At 39.5% G+C, this 24,657-nt stretch overlaps 1 protein-coding gene across 8 annotated transcripts in view; it reads left to right on the top strand.

The window, feature by feature from the left end:
- Positions 1-23,071, top strand: part of iqsec1b (IQ motif and Sec7 domain ArfGEF 1b) — a 148,944-nt gene extending 125,873 nt beyond the window's left edge. For 7 of the 8 annotated variants that reach the window (XM_057361597.1, XM_057361598.1, XM_057361604.1 and 4 more), the window contains 13 exons: positions 4,542-4,815; positions 5,641-6,902; positions 8,233-8,394; positions 10,505-10,627; positions 11,202-11,368; positions 11,851-11,990; positions 13,375-13,404; positions 13,971-14,096; positions 14,663-14,762; positions 15,037-15,198; positions 15,972-16,148; positions 17,238-17,287; positions 19,230-23,071. In XM_057361597.1, the coding sequence (XP_057217580.1) occupies positions 4,542-4,815; positions 5,641-6,902; positions 8,233-8,394; positions 10,505-10,627; positions 11,202-11,368; positions 11,851-11,990; positions 13,375-13,404; positions 13,971-14,096; positions 14,663-14,762; positions 15,037-15,198; positions 15,972-16,148; positions 17,238-17,287; positions 19,230-19,781 (3,325 nt within the window). In that variant the 3' untranslated portion in view covers positions 19,782-23,071. The remainder of the gene's footprint in view (positions 1-4,541; positions 4,816-5,640; positions 6,903-8,232; positions 8,395-10,504; positions 10,628-11,201; positions 11,369-11,850; positions 11,991-13,374; positions 13,405-13,970; positions 14,097-14,662; positions 14,763-15,036; positions 15,199-15,971; positions 16,149-17,237; positions 17,288-19,229) is intronic. The other variant, XM_057361605.1, reaches the window with a different exon arrangement.
- The last annotated feature ends 1,586 nt before the right edge of the window (positions 23,072-24,657 follow it).

The raw sequence follows: 24,657 nt of genomic DNA, 5'->3' as shown, positions 1-24,657 counted from the left end.
CTTCCAGTATTGCGTAAACCCTTCCATTGTGACTCTCCACACACTTTTGCTTCCAGCTGTGACATATTTCAGTTCACTGTATGCGTTGCGTCATTTTTATTTAATTTTTGTAATTTCCATTTATTTGATGTAAAAGTGTTCTATGCATGTTTTAATCACATTTTAGTGTTTTTATGTTGCTTTCATATTTTATATTGTTTTATTCTTCCATTAAAGTTTAAGCATCTAGTTATATTAATTATTAAAGCTTTTACATAAATAAACCCTTTATGTCAGTAGTTACAGTTAACGCTAAGTTCTCTCTCATTTGTCTCTCGTAAATGTAAATGAATGAATGATTCTATATGCGTTTGTAACGGTGTGTCATCTGCATTTTTTCTTTTTATCTTTTTCTGTGGTCCTCAGCTCGGTCACGGAAAGGTGCCAATGTGGCACAGCCAACAACATAATTTGATCTTATAAATCATAACAGACAGAGCCCAGTGTTTACATTATGTACAATGAAATTAATCTAATACCAGTAAAAGCTTGATGTTAGTAAAACAAGCTTTATTGAAACAATGAGTGCTCTATGTGAGATGTCGGAGCAGTTCCCAGTAATCAACAGGGCTGCATTCATGCAGAGTGCCACACTTGTGAATGGAGACTGGTCCTTAAATGCTCTCAAACTGGAAATTAAACACAGCATAGAGAAACTACTAAACGTGTCATGTGAGGGCTTGGACTGGCCGTCGGGAGCGTGGTCTGGAGACTGATTTTTCTCACTGCGACTTTCCAGTGCCGTTGTCAATTCCACAATCCACCTTTACGTGTGACGCTCGACTTGAATAGAAATGAATTGAAAATGTTCACCAAATCACCTTACCTCTTAGGTAAAGATTGTTAGTGTGAGTCCTTGTCAGAACTTTCTTGGATGTGATTGCTATTGGCTATACAACTGAGACTAGTCCTATTTATCATCCTGCTGACAATCTGGAAATCATCTAGAGCTTTTCCAGCTGTGTTGAGTTATGAATTCAAAAATGACAGATCCTTAGTCGCCTCCACACATTGCTTGAATGATTCAGATCAGTCATTTATATATGTACAGTTCACTACATTTGTGGTGTTTGTAAGATACAGAACTTTTGTTAAGGGAGTTCACCCAAAGAGGGAAGTTTTGTGATTGTTTCCTTATGTTATTTCAAACCCATATGACCCGTTTATTTTTAGGTGAAGTTTTTCTTTAAAACTGGCAGGCTGGCATTGACATACCTACTGTAGACTTCGCATTGGGTGCTTTGGCCCGTTGCTGCGATGTGCAAGACTGCCCTATAAACACATACAATTGAACAGGGTATTGTGTTTTTTCTGAATTAAAAGCACAATGTCTCAACCAATTTCAATGCATGCCATTGTGCGGTTTCAGAATTCATGGCAAAAACAATTCTGACTATAAAAAACTAAATGTAGACATTGAAGCGGTTCGGGAAATGTAGATGTCATTGTGCTTTATATCTAGAAAAACATAACTTCTGTGAATTATTAATTGTTTATAGGGCCTTCCCCAATTTGATGGTACCATTTATATAAGATGTATGTATTAATCCCAACTCACTGAACGCAACAACAGAAAATAGTGTTGAATCATGAGAGACTAAAACAGAAGCCAGCATGTGTCCTTCATTTCAATGAACCCATTTCTAATTAGTGTTTTCAACACCAGCGTTCAGTTAAAGCAGGTTTACTTCCTCATTAAATTCAATTTGCTGCTGCGTTCACGGTCTTATAAAATAACATGAGGCAGAAAATTAAAATGAGAGCTCGACTGCCAGTCATTCAGCTTTATCCTCCTAGTAGTTTAAACTTAATGAAACAACCCTGAGCATTTCGTCCACTGTGTTTAGGTTGTGAAATGGAGCAATGTGTCCCGATTGTTCAGTTTTCCACATAGCTTTTGTGGTGATGGCTGTTACCTTTAATGATCTCTGAACATTTACAAATTGTTTTCTTGTATTTTTCATTGAAACCAAGTCATCCAGCACCTTTACCAGACTTCACGTTGCTTGTTGTTACAATAATGGCGACTTTTCCAGACAATTTCATCTATCACGATTTAGAGAGTGTCAGACTTTTGTGGGTTTCTCTAGAGACATAAAGCGGCGAAATGAAAATTGTATTTTCTGGCCCTTTCGAGGGACCTGCTGAGACCTCTTTCAGGAGACATCAGGCATCAGACGACAGAAGTTATTTGAGTCTGATGGCCTGAGTGCAGAAATGAGAAAATGAACAGCCAAATTCATCACCTGAATTACAATGTGCCTTGCTTTATGTTATCATATAATGTACAATCAGATATCACAAGACATGTTAATCTTTAATACCCAACACTGTGGTTTGATGGGCGGTGTGTGTTTATATGTGTGTGCATAAACATGAAACGAGGCCACTGTAATAACCTTTGTATCTATATATAACTTCTTACTCTTATTGCTTCATTAGCACTAGCTTTGGAGCAGCAGGTGTACTTTATTTGTGTGGGTCGGGTCTTGAGGTAGCCACTCGGAGACTTCCCTGTGTGCTTAGTGTGATCATAAAACAGGCGGGACTGGAGTATGAAGCGTGTGTGAATAGTTTTCACAGTCACTCCAAGCTCTCAAACTAACTGCTGGACCTAATGAAATGAAAAGAACACCTTTTAATTTGTCTTAACTGGTCTTAACTGAGGGGTAGTTCACCCAAAAATGAAAATTCTGTCATGTATTTGCCCTCATGTAGTTAAAAAAAAAGATGACTCCTGCCGAACACAAAAGAATATATTTTGAGAAATGTCTCAGTGGTTTTGTGTCCATTAAATGGACATCAATGGGGGCCGGTGTTGTTTGTTTACAAACAGTCTTCAAAATATGTTTTTCTACGTGTGTGTGTTCTACAGAAGATAGAAAGTCATAAGGCTTTGGAGTGACATGAGGGTGCGTAAACTAACTCAAATTTAAGCTGGTCTAACCAAAACCCGTCTAAAACCAGTCAACACTTCAGCCTGACTAGGCTAAGAGACCAGAACCAGCAAACTATCTTTTTTCATCAGGTTGGGGGTCATGATTATGACTCTGAGGAATCTGTAACCTCATTTCAAAGCATTTTTACAAAAGCAGCAGGTGAATGCAGACCTGTCAAGGAGTGTGAGAACAGTCTTGTGCACCGTCAACCTGACAGCTCTCAGGAATGTTGTCTGTATGTCTTTTGATGTTGACATCACAGCATCATCTCCAGCATTGTAATGGGGTTTCATCGATTCAATAGAGCATGCCCCTGAGGATATTGCTCGTGGCTCTAAAGTCAAACTACACCGAGATCTCTTATTGTTTTTTTCTGAGATTTGACACACCTGCAAAGTATCAAGTGCTCTGGCATACAGTTATATCTTACTTCCCCTGGCCTATACAGAACAAATCCAATGAACAATCAGTGTTTTCATCTCTGTAATACTGCACACTTCTACTGTAATCTATTTCATTTAATTAAAAGAAGGAAGTTCGTAGAGGTAGAAAAGGTAGAGGTAGAGGTAGAAAGTTACAAAAACGTGAAACGTTCCGTAAACTTTTAGATTTTTCTTCAGGATTGTACTGACGCTAACCGTGATTTGTATCCCTAAATCAGCATCTTTGGAACAATTCAATCTGAATCTAGGGCTTAGCTAGAAATTTAGGCTTGAACAACACCCAAATATTTTCATCCCCTTTCTCGATTTTAGGCAAGACTTTGAATTCCCACATGGAACATTTCTTTGTAACTGTAACTGATAATGCATTCTAATCAAATACCTTATAATGTACTTTGACCTTTCCAAGCGATCACATTGGACAGAGGCGTGGAGGAAGTGTGGTTGTGTTTTGTTCGGTTTTCTAATGTGATACGCTTTTCTTTATGCCATTGCCTTAAGCAACAAAAGTCATTTGTGGCAGAAGGGAATCCTCAGGTAGGAGTTATGCTGTTGATTTTCTTTGGTTTGGCCTGGAGAGTTGTTTCTTGTGTACGTAAAAATTATGTTGTTGACAGCTGACATGAGACTGCGGAAATGTTTGTTTGTTGGTATTCAGTACTAAGTTTCATTTGCTGTCTCTGGGGTTTTCTTTGTAGTGGTACTACAAACTATACTATACTATAGTTGTATTGGGGTTTCATCTGTACTATAGTTTTTACTATAAACGCTCCGTTTATAGTAACACATACCACTGTGTGTTACTATAAACGGAGCGTTTTGCTTTTATACCTTGCTGGGTTCAAAGTGCAGCTTGTAACCACACGCACAGAATTGTGGGAGTGGACAATAAGAACTACAGTGAACTTTGATATGTGTATTTCTGCTATTTGAATTGATTTATCAGTATCTCTTTCTTGGTGAACAAACAAATTTTACTGCCTCCACCATCACCTGGGAATAGTTCATATTAAACATTTTCCCCATAACCTGGACTGTGGAGGTGTTTGCTCTGTTTGGTTATAAATTTGTATTTGTTTATTCTCTGAAATGCTAACTTAAGCTTGCTTTCTCTGTACAGTGTGGAAGGTGAGGCTCCGGGTGGTGTGGTGGGACCCTCTCTGGAGAACAGTGGTGGGTACATACGAGGGCCGGTGACCCGCAGTGCCATCATTAGCGGTGAGCACTTCGACGGTCCACCGTTGTACGCTCACGAGGTACGGCAGCGTCCCCGACGACCCAAACTCCAGCATTCCCAGTCCATCCTTCGCAAACAGGCGGAGGAGGAGGCCATCAAACGCTCCCGATCACTATCTGAGAGCTATGAGCTCTCCACCGACCTCCAAGACAAACAGGTAGAGTTTCTCAGGATCTTTTTAATACTACCAAGTATTCATACAATCTCCATCCAATTTGATCCAAATATGAAGCATTTTGCATGGGAGTTTGGTGTATATTGATGTGTCCTGTAGCTTTATTTTATCAATAGTTTAGCTAGACTATGGTTTAACTCAAAGATCTTTGTAAATAAATCTAGTTTGTTGTAGCTGGGTGAACGGTAATTCCCTAAAGTTGCTTGCGGTCATAAGTGACTACATTAACTTCCATCATATGCTGCAAATCAATACACTCAAAAGCTTATCTGAGATCAATGAGAGCCTTGTAGGATTTGGGAAATGGGATTCATAACTCAATCTGGGACAGTAGTTCATATTCAGAGCACTGGCTTTGGTAGTATCCAGAGGCGTGCTTGCTCACTAACTCTGTGCGAGTTCCCTCAGAGCTGAGAAATGTGATTAGTTCTGCCTTCTTTAGGCCAAAATGGCTTGAGCTTGCTTTTGCCTGGCAGTAGGTTACGACTGATGACTTGGGTACCATGCTAAAGGCATTCTGTCCACAATGCCTTTATAAGGTATGAAATGGTAATGGCGAGCTTCATCCGTCCTACCCGGCAAAGAAACACTTATAAACAGAAAGAGACTTCAGTTAGTATCAAGTCTGTCTTTTTTATTTATGTGCCTTTCCTTTTTTGGTATATTGTATCTTGGAAGAGTTGACAAAATGCTATCCAAGTCTAGCCAATAAATTCTGTAAGACGAAAGAAGGGAAGCATTGGCATGCTTGGCTACAGTTTGCTGCCGTCACTAAAAGTGGTGCATGATCTTTGTGTATCTCCACAGGTGGAGATGCTGGAGCGCAAGTATGGAGGGCGATTTATAACCCGACATGCTGCACGCACAATCCAGACTGCCTTCCGCCAATATCAGATGAACAAGAACTTTGAGCGCCTCAGGAGTTCTATGTCGGAGAACCGTATGTCCAGACGCATAGTTTTGTCCAATATGAGAATGCAGTTTTCCTTTGAAGGACCTGAAAAAGTCCACAGTTCGTACTTTGAGGGGAAGCAGGTGTCTCTTACCGATGACGGTTCAAAACGAGGGGCCTTGGTTCAGTCAGAGCGGGGAGAAATTGTCCCTGCCAACATGAAGTCCTCTACAGTCCAGAGTGATTTCACAGACGCCATCACAGAGCTGGAAGACGTTTTTTCTCGGCAAGTTAAGTCACTGGCAGAGTCCATAGACGATGCTTTAAACTGTCGCAGCCTACATGGAGACGAGAGTCAGCCCGAGTCAAGCAGGGGTCATGCGAACTTAGAGCAAGAGGTTACGTACCAGGTCAAACCTTCCCACAGCACCGATCATCGTAAGCGAGATGAGATGACTGCCTCCTACAGCGATGTGACGCTTTATATCGATGAAGAAGAGCTTTCCCCTCCTCTTCCTTTGTCACAATCAGTCGACAGACCTTCTAGCACAGAATCCGACCTCCGTCTACGTTCGTTGACCTCCCCGCAGGACTATTGGCCTCCAAGTCACAAGGACGAAAAAGGCGACACGGACACTAGCTGCCGCAGCACCCCGTCTCTAGAGTGTCAAGAGCAGAGACTGAGGATAGACCACCTCCCCCTCCTGACTATCGAGCCTCCCAGCGATAGCTCAGTTGAGCTCAGCGACCGCTCCGACCGAAGCTCGCTCAAGAGGCAGAACGCCTACGATCGGAATATCGCCAGTCAGCAGGGCAGCCCCAAACACTTACCTTCTCATGCACTCCCACCACGAGGACCCTCAAGAGACGACGACGCCCCTCGGCATCGGCCGCGGCAATTGGAGAGCCACCTGGCAATCAACGGCACTGCCAACCGACAGAGCAAGTCCGAGTCTGATTTTTCAGATGGGGATAATGACAGCATAAACAGTACTTCCAATTCCAATGACACCATCAACTGTAGTTCAGAGTCCTCGTCCAGGGATAGTCTTAGAGAGCAGACGCTTAGCAAGCAAACGTATCACAAGGAGACACGCAACAGCTGGGACTCACCCGCGTTCAGCAATGACATAATTCGGAAGAGGCACTACCGCATTGGCCTGAACCTTTTTAACAAGTAGGTGAAACACGTGAATGTTAGATTTTTGTGTTTTCCATTTCCTGCTCTAAGCTTTCTTCATTTTCACATTTGAAACAAGATGTATTAAATTAATAGATATTTGCCCGATTTCAATACAGTTAAGAGAGTGGTGCATTAGTATGAAGATAACATTGTTCCAGATTTTGAAGACAACACATCTAAGAGGAGACAGTGATGTATAACCCACTTTTAGATTTGATTTCCACTTATGAAAGGAACATTCATCATGTTTTTGACAAATCCTTATGCTCATATTCACCCTTTTCATAAAACATTTGTCTTTTCAAATGTTGTCCATATCATAATAAATATCTATTAAATACTGTTAACACATTAAATTCTTATTAACTTAAATCTTGCTGTTCTCTGCGACCCTGCAAGAGGATGAGCGGGTTTGGAAAATAGATGGATCGTTTTTGTTAGCAACAACGTTATGAATTAGCATTAGGATGATGCAGCAATATTTTGATCTAAAAGGGAACAATGACGCTCCTATTTTCAAAATCACTCATCTCCGCTCCCCAATTCGCTTTCACTCCGCATCACTAACATATTGGGAGTGCTTGAGTTGCTTCGAGTGATGATTTTCATTAGCACCAATCAGAGCTGTGCTAATAGATCACAGTGTGCGAACAATGCTGGGAGCTAATGCTTTTTCAATTATCATCTCAACCCAAGCACGCATTGTTCAATAGCTGTGTGTTTTCCACTTCCAAACACTCATTATAAATTTGGATCTATTATGTATTCATTGAGTGCCTGTGTGCCTGTATGTGATGCTGTTTCTTTGATTGTCACTCGACGCTCTAAATTTGATTAGCGATCAATTACAATTGTGATGAGAGCATCATTAGTTGTGTTGGGTTGCTGATCATTTCAATGAGGACCGAAAAAAAGACTGCAAGCGGCCCTGTAAAGCCACAACAATTGTCATCTACCTCTGTGTGCTTTACACGAACAACTTCAATTCATTTATTAGCACCTTGCAATAGTGGAGAGATTATCCGTGAGCATGCATTTTTATGAGGTCCTTCAAATCAGATTTAATTTCTCGAATGGATTAAGGTGCTTGTTTGAAACTGGTTTGCTGGAACGTGCGTCTCTGTGCATATTTCTTTGCCAATACGTGTGTGGTTGAACGTGTTTGTTAATATAATGCTTTGTTTAAAGTGGGACCCTCTAATCTTGGATGACTGTGGATTTGCACTGGACTGTTAAATTCCTTTTAATCTTGTGTGGTAACTGTCACACATGAATGAATGACTCCTTGGTCATATTTTGTTCCTTCATACTCTGTTATCTCCAGGAAGCCAGAGAAAGGCACCCAGTACCTAATTGAACGAGGATTTGTACCAGACACACCTGTGGGTGTCGCCCATTTCCTGTTACAGAGGAAGGGGCTGAGCCGGCAGATGATTGGAGAGTTCCTGGGAAACAGACAGAAGCAGTTCAACAGAGATGTTCTTGAGTATGTATATTTATTTATTTATATGTTTAATTTAACACAGGATAAATTGCTACATGCACATAACAAAATACACTTTCATCAATATTCTTTCCTCATGTCCAGTGCTGATCCTAGACGTCTGGGGGCCCTTGTCCTTTGTGAGGGGCCCTTGTCATAATAGTTAAAATTAGAGTAAAAGTAAAAAAATGTAAAACTGTAAACTATAAGAAATAAAAATAATAAATCATTTAACACACTTAAATGAACTAAAACTGAAAGGCAAAAAACCTTAAACTGACAGTAAGAACAATTAAGTATAAAATTAAATTCACATTTTTATTCACATGTAAATAATCCTTTACCTAAAGTAACAGATGGCTCTGGAACCATCTAGCTTTTTCCTAATCAAATGAGTGATTAACAAAAATAAAGCATGGTAAATATAGTTTACTCAAGAAAGCTAAGCATAAGAAAACACACCAATTATTCTCTAAATGTGATGACACAAAAATGACATATTATCATGGGCAAACAAGATACAGTGGTGTGCATTATAGCTGAGACTCACAAGAACATTGTACAGCTGGTTTTGTGACTGTAAGTCATTCCCTGTAAATGCTATTGAAGTTAGAATATTAATGTGTATGTAACTTTGGAGACGGTCCAGGTCATGACCATCGAACTTCCACAGTCAAACCAACTGTATGCCAGTGGACAAATACTGAATTTGTAGATCTGTACTTTCATAATTTGGCAAAACTAAATAAGACTTTGAAATAGTACAAAAACATGCCTTCTTGTTCTTTTGCTTCACGTTGTTGCCGTTTTTTCCGCTACAGACGGATAGCATCGTTTTGAAGCCATGGCCATATGTAAAGATGCATCATCACATTATGCGCATGTCATCACCTGGGCGCACTGCATGATGTCCGAGTATATCACAGTAATTAAATAAATGAAGTATTAAAAAATAACTTTCCAAATGATTCCTGTAAAGTTTGTTGCAGAACACTCCGAAGGCAGAAAGCTGAATCCGCGTCTTGTTTACATTATAGTGTTTATGATTCGATACTCAAGGAGGCCCCCTGGTGGTGCAGCGGCCCTATGCAACTTGTGTAGTTTGCGTATAGGAAGGATCGGCTCTGCTCATGTCATTCCAAACCTGTATGACCTTCTATCTTGCCCTTCTATCTTCTTCAGAACACAAAAGAAGATATTTTAACGAAAGTTGGCAACCAAACAACACTGGCTCCTATTGATTTTATGGCATGAACTACTGAGACTTCTTTCAAAATCTTCTTTCAAAGTCAGATACAAGTTTTGAACGATATGAGAGTGAATAAATGATGACAGAGTTTTCACTTTTGGTGAACTATCCCCTTAAGTGCAATTCCAGCAAAAAAGCTTCCCTCTTCGGACAAACTGACCAGCATCTCTAAACCGTTCAAGCTGTTGTGGCTTTGAATACATTTAGGATCAAAGATGGAAAACATCAAAGTCCATTGTGTTGGAAACTGATTCTTTTTAGTTGTAACCACAAGCATTTACTTTAGTTGTTAGAGTCCCCTTTGAAACGGGTGCACACATTTATTTTAAAGACTCTTGTGCTGGGATTGATACAGGATCAGATTTTGCTGTTATATGCTTCATACGTATTAAGGTATCTGGGTTCATGTGGTTCTTCTGAGACGCCACGTGCCTGTGAGTGAATAAACTTATTTTTAGTGTTAAGTTAACTCATCCTTCCTTTGAATCTGATGGAAACAGTCAAGATAATAGGTCAGATAAAGTCATGCAGGCTGTGTTCATCTCAGTCTGACAAGCACTTTTTCAAAGACACTTCCTAGAAATCAGTAAATCTCGACAAGTTTGATCAAATGCTCTCTCATCAGCCCTGGAGCACACAGCCATCAAAGAGCTCTGAATACCTCTTGGTTGCGATTTATAAACTGATAGAGTCCAAATACATACTGTACAAGATTACTGTAAGATCTTTAACAAATTAATGAAGTTATTTTTGTACTAAATATAGTCTTAGAACAACGTATGGTCAATAAATAAAAGGACCGTAAATATCTGTTATATAATGTCATCTGAATCTCTAACCACCGTATCTGTTTTCATCTTTCAGCTGTGTGGTAGATGAGATGGATTTCTCCGGAATGGAGCTCGACGAAGCCTTGAGAAAATTCCAGGCTCATATCCGGGTACAAGGAGAAGCGCAGAAGGTGGAACGGCTCATTGAAGCCTTCAGGTGATAAAACGATTCATTTGAACCACCCTCCTTCGATTCCCTACAAAAGAGAAGCAGCGTTGAGATAAGCTTGGGGGTTACACAATGAAAGTGGATCAATGCCTGCGTTTATATAGATGTTCAGTTATTTTTTTCCATGTTTATTTCAAGTGAGCAGCAAGAGCTCGGATCGTGTGTTTTCTTGGCCTTCATTAGACTAAACAACACAAACATAATCGCTTACTCAGCCCGTAGAGAACTGTTCGATCGGCTCTCAAGAACCGTTTTTAATGCATACGAACATTGCTTCAACAGTTGTCTGCTCGCTGCCGTCAGCTCTTCAAAAAAGTATTGCTATAGTTCAACCCTTTGAGCCAGATATATTCTTTCCAAATGAACAGTTTAAGCTCATTGAAGTGTTATCTGAAAGAACATAGCTCTTTAGCACAGTAGCGCTTTTACCCGTCTCTGTCGTGGAACAGGTAGCGCATCTAAAAGCGATTACTCACTAGAGCAGCTATTGATTCTGCTGAACTGCTGTGTCGTTTGTTTCAGCTTTGTTCATTTCTGTCTTTCGTCATTTGTTTCACTTCAGTCAGCGCTACTGCATCTGTAACCCGGGGGTGGTGCGTCAGTTTAGGAATCCAGATACCATCTTTATCCTGGCGTTCGCCATTATACTCCTCAACACGGACATGTACAGCCCCAATGTCAAGCCAGAGAGGAAGATGAAGCTGGAAGACTTTGTTAAGAATCTTCGTGGTGAGTTAGATAAATGGTCTCATTCTTTACAAACTGATTTTTTCAACTGGCTTTTAAAGCAATTCATTTGTCATATTAGAAAGGGCCGATGCTTGCATTGGATGTAAATGAACTTAGTGCTCCAAGGTGATAAATGACAACTTTGGAATAGCAATAAAATTTTTAGGTCACAGTCTTGAATATTTACATATTGTCTGTGTCCTTCCGAAACCTTGAATGTCCACATTTTTTAAATGATTAAATAATGTGTTGTCAAAGTTGAAAAGCACGTTTTAATTCTTTTTAATGTTTAGAATTGAGCAAAACCCAGTGACAAACGCAAAGGTTTATTAAAAATGATGATTTATGACAAAACAAAAATCACAAAATATGGAGATATGAGGTTTCAGATGGACAGCGAGAAAGTATATGTAATGTTATATAATAAATATTGTATTGTACTGTATTGTGTTATATTACTTCTATACCTTTTTTTTGCACAGGCGTTGATGATGGAGAAGACATCCCACGTGAGATGCTTGTGGGCATCTACGAGCGAATCCGAAAACGAGAGCTGAAGACTAACGAAGACCAAGTTTCCCAGGTGCAGAAGGTAGAGAAACTCATCGTTGGCAAAAAGCCGGTAAGTGTCGTTGATGCAGATTATCACCCTCTACTTTAATTGATCTATATAAAATGACATGTGGTAGAGTCCTCCTGGAGAAACATGGGGTCAGGTCAAGGGCAAAATCTTAGATCTTTATCTGTTAGTCTGCATCACTATCAATGCATTGTCTTTGCTTTGCTCTTCATCATGTTGTGACCTCAGATAGACCGCAGTTGTGGAAATGATGTTTTATTGGTTCAAGTCATGGTCTGGTGGCTTAAAATAATTGAAGGCCATTGTTTAACCATGTCTTTACCTTCACCCATTGTTTGTTTACCAAGACAGTTATTGCCACTATACGCAGTGAACATCTAAGGGCCGTATCGCTCTATCATTTGCAGTATGGACAGGCTACGCTTTTATAAATCTCAAGAGGAACATGACATTTAGAATCCAAGACGACTCTTTATCTATAAGATGTTCTCATTCTTCATGAAAAATCTAATACTTATTATCTCCAGGCCTTCACGGTGCCTGACTGTGATAAGTCATGGTAAAGGTTGTGTGATGCTCCGCGGTGTTAAATTAGATTATCCTTTTCACAGAGGACTTCAGAGTTACCCAAAGATTAACTTTACTGACATTTCACCTGCTCTGAAACTTAATCGCTATATTATAAAGTGCAGAAATACTGTAGAGGGAGGAGTTCTTGATTTTATTCGATGCAAATGAAAATGAGACCTTGCAGGAAATATCTGTGGCAGATTATGTTCGATATTGACAATTTTGATGTCTTCCAGAGGTTTTAACGCAGTAATACACCATTTGACCATACACATTTTGATTTATAATCCACCCAAACCAGTACAACATGCAGCAACTGTCTAAAATAAAAGACCCTAGTCTCCCTCAAGGCTAAACTAACTAAACTCCTTTCGCAATGAACTGTTTCCTGTCTCGCTGTTGAAAGGTACTGTGGGTTTTCAGAGCTAAAATAATTAACATTTAAGCTCTAATGGAAACAGCACACGTGACTTGGTGCCAGACAAACCTCCCTGGTGTATCTCCGGCACATCTTTGGAAAGGACATAATAGAGATCTCCTGTGGAGCTGAGATAGAAGGCTGCTGCGTCTGAGCCGCCCGCCTGCAGATGCCGTGTCCCGGGAGCTGTAATTAGGTTGTTCAAAACGGCTCGAGGCTTCCTATGACAGTTTCATGCAGCAGCAGTTTGGCTCCTCATTAACCTCCATTCTCACCAAATACACACAGCACAAGTTCACAACTTGCGTCGTGACAGGTAGACGGGGGGTCTTGATGACAGGAGAGAGAGAAAGAGACCACTCGTTGACCTTAAAGCCTCCCTCCGGTCTTCATGCTGTATTTAATTCTTATTCTTCTCTTATTTTTTCTGTCTTTCAGATCGGGTCTCTTCACCACGGCCTTGGATGTGTGAGTGTCATGTTCACTGTTTAAGGTTTTGATTGCTTTCAGTTTCATTGAACGGTTTTAAGACGTGATCTGTAGGTTTTGTCTTGTAATCGTATTTTTTTGTAGTTTTTTCTATTCGTGATAAAAATGTATATCAGTGCATTAACTGATATTAACATTTACAAATTTAAATAAAAAAAATGTATTAGTAAATGCTCAAATTAACATGAACTAAGAACAGTAAATACTGTAGAACTATTGTTCATTGTTAGTTTATGTTAGCTAAAGCATTAACTAATGTTATCAAATACAACATGATTGTTGTGTTGATTAAATGTTATTATCAACGTCACAACCTTGTTTTGTCTCATTACTTCAAAAATTGCTAAAATTAACTAAAAGTAAAAATTCTATGCATACTAAAGATTTACATACTGTCTATATGTAGCGATTGTAGTATGCTAGTGTGCTTCAAACAGCCAGTGTATCACTTATAGACTAGGTTTGGGTTTTTACTTATTACTGTGCAGAACTACTAAACATCATTGTATAAAAGGTTTAATCAGTTTTTATTGGCCCATATACAGGTACTGTCCCTGCCACATCGCAGGTTAGTTTGTTACTGCAGGCTGTTTGAAGTGCCAGACCCCAACAAACCTCAGAAGCTGGGTCTCCACCAGAGAGAGATCTTTCTTTTCAATGACCTCCTTGTGGTAAGAAAGTCAAAATTGTCCACAAGTCAAAATTGTCCATTGTTTATTGAGTATTTTGGTACATTTACATTTAGTCATTTAGCAGATGCTTTTATGGGTTCAGGGAGCAACAAGCGATATGTCATACAGGAGCAATAATGCAATAGGTGCTAATACAAAGTTACTAGTTTCAACAAAAGCTAGACCACTACCTGTTGAGAGAAAGAGAGAGGGTTCGTTTTTTTTGGTACAATTTTAATTAAAAGTAAATGCCTTCCGCAGAATTCTACACATTTCCACCTCTAAAAATTTGCTTTGACAGATTATCGGTAACCAATGTGTAACAAAAGAAAAAATGGGACAAAACCAACTTTCATAAACACACTTTTTGTTATGTAATTTTGTTTTTGTTGTTATGGTTGTGTAATGGTCAACAAGGGCACATACAGTGCAGTTCTAGGTCAACTGTACATCATATATCCAAAGGACACATAAAAAGTGTTACTCAGCTTTTCCAAAGGCTTAAAGAGGAGAGCTAAGGATAATCAGGAACAGATGGGGTCCTAATGTGTCACGCTTTGATTCAGGTCACCAAGATTTTCCAGAAGAAGAAGAACTCGGTGACGTACAGCTTCAGGCAGTCCTTCTCTCTGTACGGGATGCAGGTGCTTCTTTTTGAAAACCAGTGTAAGTGACCTCAGAGATGAGATTTTTTTGACATTTTTGACCCCATCTTGCCTCTTTCTGGCCCCTGTTTTCCACTTCATCAAATACGCTTGCAACTCAATTGAAAATGCAGCATGAAACAGGTGTTATTCTCAAACTGTCGTGTATAAGGGTGCGTCTTCACATGAAAAGATTCAAATATCTGAAATGTGAGAATATTGATCCGCGCATCATTTTGAAAAGGGCACGTCTGTAGCCGGTCTTGAAATATTCCTCTGGTGCTGCTGTTTTTCAGATTACCCCAATGGAGTGCGTCTCACTTCTGCTCTGCCGGGCGCAGACATTAAGGTTCTTGTTAACTTTAACGCCCCTAACCCACAAGACCGCAAAAAGTTTACAGACGACCTCCGGGAGTCCATCGCAGAGGTGCAGGAGATGGAAAAGTACAGGATAGAATGTAAGCATTTACAGTCACCTACAGTCTTGCGAAAAAAGTAGAAGCAATTCTTGTCATTTATTTAATTCTGTCGTTTTTAAGACTTTTAATTAAAATGCTGCTTTTATTTATTCACCCTCAAGTTGTTCCAAATCTGTATACATTTCTTTGTTCCGATAAACACAGAGAAAGATATTTGGAAGAGTGCTTGTAACCAAACAGTTCTTGGCCACAATTGACTGGAAAAATTGCTTTATAAATTTCTTTGTTCTGTTGAACACAAAAGAAGGTATTTTGAAGAATGTAGGAAAGCAAACTGGGACACGTTTGACTACCATTGTAATTTTCCTACTATGGAAGTCAACGGTAGCCAAGAACTGTTAGGTTATAAGCATTCTTCCAAATATCTTTCTCTGTGTACATCAGAACAAAAAAATGTATACAGATTTGGAACAACTCGAGGGTGAGTAAATGATGACAGAATATTTATTTTTGATTGAACCCTTTAATATTTGGTCAAATGCTGATGTTTTTTTTTTATTTTCAATTATTTAAATTATGGTGCACTTAAAATTATGGCGCACTGGTGTTTTTTTGCATTTGATGTAAAGTTTGTGTCTCAAAAAAATGTCAGAATGTCTTAAATAAGATCAAAGGCACTTTGAAGCCTAGCAAATAATGTGACAGCGCTTTGTACTACACACTATGTCGTATGCGTTTTGAGGCAGTATGAAGCCATGAGTGTACTAAAGGAAATTACATAATCGGTGAAGTTCTTCTGTCATTTTACACAGCTGAACTTGAGAAACAGAAAGGAGTCGTCCGGCCCAGCATTTCCCAGAGCTCAGGTCTGAAGAAAGAAACAGGAAATGGGAATCTAAGCCGCACCAGTCTGGATGACAGTTACGCCATGGGCGAGGGTCTCAAGAGAAGCGCTCTCAGCAGCTCTTTACGTGATCTATCAGATGCAGGTGAGATTAAAGACCACATAAGACGAGAGATGTTTCAGAGCGTTTTGTGTCCAGACAATCCTTAACCTTTTACAGTAGAGCGCAGAACGCTTGCTTTAAATTGACGTTTGTAGTTTCAATTATATATCAGAGTGTCCCTCACCCCGGTTTATGAAGCTAGTCGCACCCTGACAAACATTAGGCTGTTTTTTCCCACATGGTAATTGAACCATCACACAATTTACAAGCTGTGATTTCTCACCCTATTTAGCATGTTGTTTCGAGCCACAAACATGTTAGTAGCCACACACTCGAAATGCATAGCGAGAAGCGTGACCTCACGCGACGTCTTGGTTTAAACAAGCAGTTGGCAGTGTATTCACGCTCTCTTAGTGTGAATCGAATTCAGTGAAGCCGGCTGCTGAGCCCGTCTGCACTAGACACTGTGTGTGGGAACCTGTGAGATGAGACTTAAAAATATGTGTGGCATCTGCCAGTGTCTTTTCAATAAGGGCTTAAAGCAGCTTGATCAGTATTTTGGGGGGGGGTTAAAAATGAACAAAAATCAGAACAGAAAACAAATGTCTGAGCAAACATATGAAATGAAAATTGTAGCATGTTTCATATAGAGTTGTTAATATAGAGGTAAAAGTCACTGTTTTTTGCAGCTTTAAAACTACATGTCCCATTTATTCTTAGGCTAATACAGTACAGTATGTAATAGCACTGCTAACATTCTCATTCGTACTTATTTCAGATTGACCACTGACAGTCTCAGCTGTCGCATTTGTATTTCTCCATTAAACCAAAACTGTTTTATTGTTTATTTTTTATTGTTTGCTTTTAAAGTCTAAAGAGTATGACCTCAGAACCCAGTTAGTTCAAGACTCTGTAGCTTGTGCTTTTAGCTCCATCCATACCGCATCCTTTAGGCCCCCAAAAGCTCCCTGGCTGCCCACTTGGATCTACCCCACTTTGTTTTAAGAGTAGTACTGCTTCCTTGCGCACTTGTCTCCATAGCGCCCCCTGTTGGCAGACAGGATCTATACGCCTCTATATATCAAACTGTTAGAGCGTGCTCTAATCTATCATATTGAATGTCTCGCTCAGGCAAACGGGGGCGCCGAAGCAGCGCAGGATCTCTAGACAGCAATATGGAAGTAAGTACTGTGGTATAGAACGTAAGGACCAACAACAGACTGCTGTTTTGAGTGACAAATGTTGCACTTTGAAACTGAAACTCTTTATTTACGTTATGTAGCTGTTTTGATTTCTCTGGTCTTTCTACCATCATTTCGGTTGCTTCTTTGCTTGGTCGTATATTTGTGTGTGGTGTTGTTTTTGGAATAAGCAGGCCACCCTGCATGCATGGACTGCCTGTTCTTGTGGAGCTTATGTGGAATGATGGGGAATTCCACCCCCATGGCTTAAATCACATATCATAACATCTCCACCGTTCAATTTAGCCAGCATGATTCAACTAATCCAAACATCTAGTCACATCAATGTCACATCCTGTGGGCTGCGTGTCTTTTTATTTTGTCAGTTGTTTTCAACTTCATCCCAGGTGGTGTTTGGTTTTACTTGGCCGCTGCAGATAAACAATGAAGCGTTGCTTTAGGGCACTTAATAGTGTGCGAGTCTCCACTTCCTCTCCAGCCCAAACCCCTTTACTTCTGGAATGCTACAGAATTATTTCCCCTTTGTTTACTGATATGCATTGTATACATGAGGGAGGATAGCAAAGATGATGGATGAACAGACGTGGGATTTTCTTCCATTTACATTACTGAATCGAATCATTACGGATTATCATGTACACCAGTTTGACTGACAGTCCGCTCATATGCTCACTTAACTAAACACTAACTCAATCTTGCCTATTTCAGCTTTTGCATGTGATGCATGGCTTTCAGGGATTTCCTTTTTCATTTGCATAGGCTGCTTATGGGTTGACATGATGCATTGCTTCATTGTTATGTCCTTGTTTTGAAATACTGATTTTGTAATATTGTTTTGTAACAGTGACAATCATTTTTGTGACTTTTATGGTGAAGGCTATTGCATTTGCTGCTTTACAACAGTATGCAGTAGTGGCCAAAAGTGATGTCCTACGAGTTACGTTTGTACAATTTTTGCTTTATTTGCTCCCTCGGGTGCGATTACACCATCAAAATATGAGGTATATGATACAAAATGGACAAAACACTAAACGTTTAAGGTATTTATTGGACAAACATTTGGCAAAAAAAGCAGACTACAACATATCAGGGAATATGGGTTTTATTGAAAAACTCACTTAGAATAAAGCAAACATAAACCGTTTGATCTGTTTTAATATTTGTTGATCCTTTCTTGCGGTCTAAGTTTTTGCCAACCCTCCTTAAATTTTTCGTAAACATTAAAATGAAGGTTTTTAATACATCTTTAATAACATATTTGAATAAAATTGAAAAAACATCAATCAACCAAAGTTGGACATCACTTTTGACCGGGTCTGTACTTGCTGAGGTAAAACATATTAACATACTGTATAAAAAACTAAATATAGGATTCTTGTTCCCTTATTCCTTACACGTCATAATTTTTGCTATTGATTCTTTAAGTATTAAAAGTATAAGCTAAAAATAATTTGTGCCAAGTATTTTCTTAGCAATTGTACTATACAAAAACATAACTTCTTTTTAATAGCATATTTAATGCTTCAATTAAAATTACAATATGCAACAATGTTTTGAATTTGCATTGTGAACAACCAGCCAGTTATGATATGACTCTCAAAAGCCTCAAGTAAACACAACATAATTTTAACTCTCATTTCATTTTACATTTTAAAACGTGACATCACAGAACATCTCCGGACGTTGTGTAATGACTTACAGACAGAACTGGTTGAAAAATGCAAACATTCAGGGAGCATTAACAGAGCCAAATGTTATAAAAATCATCCTATTTCCAAAGTTTTATGAAGAGAACCATTTAAATAATAGCATTTGCAGTCTAATATACCAGGGAATGTGGAGTTTTTATTAAAGCATCTGGGTTCTGTTCACATCTCATGTTTAACTTCACTGTTTTCTCTCTCTCCCTCGTCCTCCACAGGGGTCCATCATTAGCAGCCCCCACATACGGCGCCGAGCCGCTTCCAGCCGTGACGGCCCCTCCCGCCAGCAGTCCATCCCCAACTCCTCTCTCCTAGGATCCCTTTTCGGCACCAAGCGGGGCAAATCACCCTCTCTGTCTCAACAACCATCCCACCCCTCCCACCCGACACTCATCTCTCACACCCCACACCCTTCCAACCTGCACCACACGGCCCGCGATGGCGTCTCAGTCACCGAGACCCAGGCCCAGATGCACCCGCACCACCCTCAGTTTTGCCATATGCAGAATCCCCCACCCTACCACCACCACCATCACTACCACCCCCCGGCGCACCTTCAACACCCACCGCACCAGTACCACCCCCCGTCTGCCTCCTCTTCATCTCACAGCCACTCGCACGGCTCTCACGGCCACGGGCCGCACCCTTCTCACCCATCGCACTCCTCTCACTCCCAGCATGCACCTCACCACCACAGCCAGCCTACGGCACCTCCTCCGGCGCCCAGCGGTACCAAGCCCAAACACAGCGGCATCAGCACTGTGGTTTGAGCATCTCTCCAAACTCTCCTCTGGGACTTTATTTTGGCAGGGCGCCTGGCGGCAGACCGTGGGCCTTTTTTTTAGCTAGCGTACTGAAGATTGTAAGATGCGGATTCTTGCTGCCTACCAGGACATGAGCAGGGAACCAGAATGGACTCTCTTTTATTTCCTCCAGGCCGCACTGTGTAGCACTGGCCTTCTCTTGTGGGGCTGCTAGAACTCCAATCATCACAGTCGCTCAAGCTGTAGACTCCCAAAGTTGCTGCTTATTTTAGGCTAGATCTAGAGATTTTCTGCCCACTTTGGACGAGAGACGGCAGTCGAGCAAGAGCATGCGCAAGACCGTGGCAACTGTTTCCTTGTACTTCTAAAATGCATTATCAAATAGCCTGCTTATTAGTTCGCAGAAACGATGTTTTTGCTAGAATGTTTTTCTTTTGCCTAGAAAAGCCATAGTTTGCGACAAGTCACGATGGAGGTCAGTCACAAGTGGTGTTCCAGTATTTAATGTAGCTGTAGACCACACATTTCTGTGATCTAGTTATAGGGGACTATAATGTGCCAATTATTAAAAAGCAGTGACTGAGTTATTAAAAAAAAAGATTTGCTTTGTCTATGTTGTGCATATAGTATTTTGTAAAATAACAATAATACTACTTATCAGCTATTATTATTATCGTTATAGAACAAATGGTCCCAAGGCTCAGCTAATATCTCAGTATTCTCTATGTACTCTTGAAGTAGGAGTTGCTAGTTTCCACATATAATGAACTCAATAGATCTCAATACATTGGGTAGAATTTATTGGTTGCCTTTGAGGAAAAGATTCTGGAATGAAACTGTGGAATGTCCAGGTCCTCCTTAGGGATCGACGTAGCGCAAACCAATCACAGGGAAGGGGCGGGTGGAGCGAAGGGAAATTAGTAAACTTTCCGATGGATCCACCATGGCTTCGACTCGACGGTCCTGGCCACTGCTGCAACATGGTTTTATTTTTTTAACTATTTTTTTAGAGATGAATAAACAATATTAATGTACATTTGAAGATGTTTATGGTGAAGCCGGTTTGATCGAAAAGGCTATTTTGGAAAAAACCAACACGTTTAGTATATGGGTAGTGTTTTGTTTTCCAGAATAGCGAGATATAGCAGGCTGCACTTCAAAGCTGATCTAATTCCCCATATTTCAAAGGTTTGTTTCAAGTTTGTGCTAAGATGTTGTGTTTTCCTCAGCAGACTGAGTGTGCCCTCTTCATTTCACTTCATGTGCTATTCTTTGTGAAACTGGAGTGTTAACACAAACTGAAGTAGATTTGATACTTGTTTGTTCTGTTCTCGTATGAGAATGCCTTTCACGTGCTCAGAAACACAGCTAATGTAATGTAATCTAATGAAATGTACTGCAAATAATATGTAGCAGTGGGCTGGATGGATGTTTTCTCATTCAGAACAGATTTGGACTTGTTTTTCATGCATATCCCCTTTCTCGGTTGAATTTTTGACTTGTTTTATATAGATCAATGGCGAAGGAGCTGTGATTCGATGTAGTTTTGTGTCGACACTCTTTTAACTCAAGCACAGAGCTCTGATCAGCACTTGTCCTTGTAAATAATGACTTAATGTACAGAAAATTGATTCAAATGAACGCTCTCGATTATGAGACCAATGTCAGCGGTTATGACATTTGCTGTGCGTTATTTCTTTCTTGTTTGTTTTTTGATCTGTTCCTTTTTTAACTAATCATGTGCAATATGTATGTTTCAGTTTTGTAAATTCAGAAATGCGACCAAGCGGTTCATTTTTTTTGTTATATCATATTTCTTACACGTCTGACCCCGTATTGTTTCTCACCCCCACCTACACCTTGTTCTCCCTGGTCTCTTAACCTGCAACCTGCAGTCAGGAATGCCACTTAAGTACTCTTGCATGTAACGTTATATTGTAGAAGAATATTCTCTAGATATTGCATATTTCCAGAGATATTATCAGTGTTACAGTTGACTGTTGTTAAATGAGTGATGATAAACATATTAAAATCTGTAGACTTCTCTTCATTCAACTCTGTTACAATGCAAATTCTTTATCCTGTTTTGTACTAAAATAGTTTTAAACAGGTAACCTCGGCTTTGTCTTATCATATGTTGTTTATCTGGGGTTTAAGTTAGACAGATATTTTAGCAAACAAAATATTAGCCGTTAGACCCGTTGTAACTAAATACCAGTGGAAGATATCGATATAACATATGCTTAGAGATTATATATAACATAAATATGTGTCTAACTCATCAGAATAGCGCTCTGTACATCTGGCCTGTTCTTAAGATGCATTAAGGTCAGTAATTTGTACATTACAGCGTTAAACCAAATGGATTATCCCATCTCTGTGTATGAATGTGATCACGCAAAGCCATGTTAGACTAAATGTCTTAAAATAAATCAATCTGCAACATAAAATATCACGAAAATGTCTTTTTATATGCTTTGTCCTCTTTTGTTGAATATTTAAATGATTTCAATTCAATGCCGTGTATTGTAAATGTATTGTGGTGCTTCAGCTTTGTACAGTACTGGACAGTTCAGTCGAAGCTTTGCATGCAGCTGCCACCTTTAGCACCTTTGGTTGAATTGTGAGCTTATTTAAAACGAAAACCTGTGCTTTCTTTTAATGTTCTGTTCTCTGTCATCTTTTGTTTGTTTGATTTTGTTGTTTTGGCTTGCTGTTACGTTTTATGCTGTGCCACTGCACCTCAGCATGTATATCACTTGTTTACCGCTCCTAAAAAATCATTACACTTTTGGTTTCTGTACAAAGCCTGTGTCGCTGTACAGTATATATCAAAAAGAAAATAGAAAAAAAATGCATATCTATAGAAATCTAACCTAGATGACAAAGGGAACGTATAAGGGTGGGGGTTTTGGGTTGACTTGTACATAATCTGTCAAATATTTTTTGTTTGTGGTCAGCCATTACATTGCTGGTGTAGTGTTTTTCCATCCATTCAGATGACACTGCTTCTGCTACCAGATGTAGCATACTTCAAGAATTTGTCTAGGATTTTCTTTAATAAATCGACTGTTACATGACTCACAGCATCATTCATGTGCATCCACGCATACAATATCATGTTTTTAAAATGACCAAACATGGAGAGGAGACACTATGGTTTTAATGTGCATTCTGTTTCTAAGTAGATGGCGAGACCCTATTGATGTTTAACTGTGACCATGTTCGGAACATGAAATAAAACGATATACTGTAATATTCTTAACTTGTACTGTTCTGCATTAAAGAATACTTCAAAGTTGCTTTAGTTCGTTTTGAATGTCTGGATGAACAGTTGTCAGATATTTGAATAGCGTGTTCAGTGGATTTTAAAAGAAATCTTTTCCTGCACACATAAACATGTGAGTGAATGTGCTTTATTGTCAACAAGACCATGCTGTATTTAGGTTGATGCAAGCGTTTGTCAGTTCTTTGATCATAAACGTATATAATGTCAGTCGAAGCGTCTGCTTTATCTGAAATCATTCTGTATTTTCTCATCAGTAGGCCTAATTGAAATGACCCAGGACACTTTTAAACCTAAAGCTCTGGGGTCCATTTCAGAAAGGAGGTTTAGTGAAAACTTGTATAGTATATTAACTCTAACTAAATGAGGGAAACTCTGGGTTTTCCGTTTCAGAATGCGAGGTATGTCAAACCCGAGAAAGCGGGTAAGTCAAGCCCGTTTCTAAAAGAGAGGTAACTTATACTCAGTCAGTTTTCTTTCCTAAACCCAGAGTTTCTTTCGATCTCCTCCCCCTTTTTAAAGCTCAAGTGGTGTACCTCATTCATTCATTAATACAGTCATTCATGGCACACGTGAATCACACAGAGACCATCTCAGTGACTAAAATGTCATATGTGCTTTTATAGAGGCTGCATTAATTTATAGGGATGTACTTTGATTTCAGGAGAGCAATTTAGGACCCGAGTGGAATTTTGTCATTTCCCCCTTGCATTTTTATTAAAACTGTACCATTTTTCTTTTAAATGAATTAGATATATGAAAACATACCTCATCCATCCTTACATCAATAACATCAGCCATCGTGGCCGTGTATTACATCAGAGCAGATTCTATTTTCTCACAAATGGAAGTTTTCTATGGAGGATGAGAAATATACTTAAAAAAGTGTATACATAAAGTGCATGAATTAAGAAAGAAAGAAATGCAGACATAAAAGCAGAAATGAATAGATAAAAGTAATAAACAACCAACTTAGACGTGCAGCCACTCCAACCCAAATCTGCTGAGCAGGGTTCGATCCGGAGATCAGTCTGACTTCGATAGGAGAGTCTGACACAACTGTCCTATACACCATACCATGTCACCTCTATCACTAGAGCACAGATGGGGAGTGAGAACATCATTTCTTTTACAATTTTAGTTTTTTGCATTCATTCATTAACTGATTAATTTATTTGATTATTGGCACATCTATTTATTAATTTAAACAAGTCGTTTTCAGCACATTGGTAAATCCACTGTATGCAGAGCGGTGAGGAAAGTGTGCCTCGCTCTCAAGTGCTTGCAGCCATGTTGCTTTTTTGGTGCCGTTGCTATGGTGAATCGTAATATCAGAGCTCCAACTGATCATGGCTTTGCGTCGTCGTGGTGCACGCGCTTAACTCACGGTAACCCTACAGTACCCAGAGTTGATAGAACTAACTCGAATCAGCTGTTCTGAAACCCAAAACTCATAGTTTCTTATTTTAGTGTAAATCAACTCAGAGTTCACATTTTAACTCTGTGTTGGTTGAACCTTGAAACGTTTTTTTAGTATAATTTTATTTGTATATAATTTAATTTTATAGTTGCTAGAAATCAATACTTTGGAAAACT

The sequence above is a fragment of the Triplophysa rosa genome, linkage group LG20 (assembly GCF_024868665.1).
Source record: "Triplophysa rosa linkage group LG20, Trosa_1v2, whole genome shotgun sequence".
NCBI classification, from domain to species: domain Eukaryota; kingdom Metazoa; phylum Chordata; class Actinopteri; order Cypriniformes; family Nemacheilidae; genus Triplophysa; species Triplophysa rosa.
The sequence above is the reverse complement of the archived record's forward strand: the minus strand, read 5'-3'. Positions and strand labels throughout refer to the sequence as shown.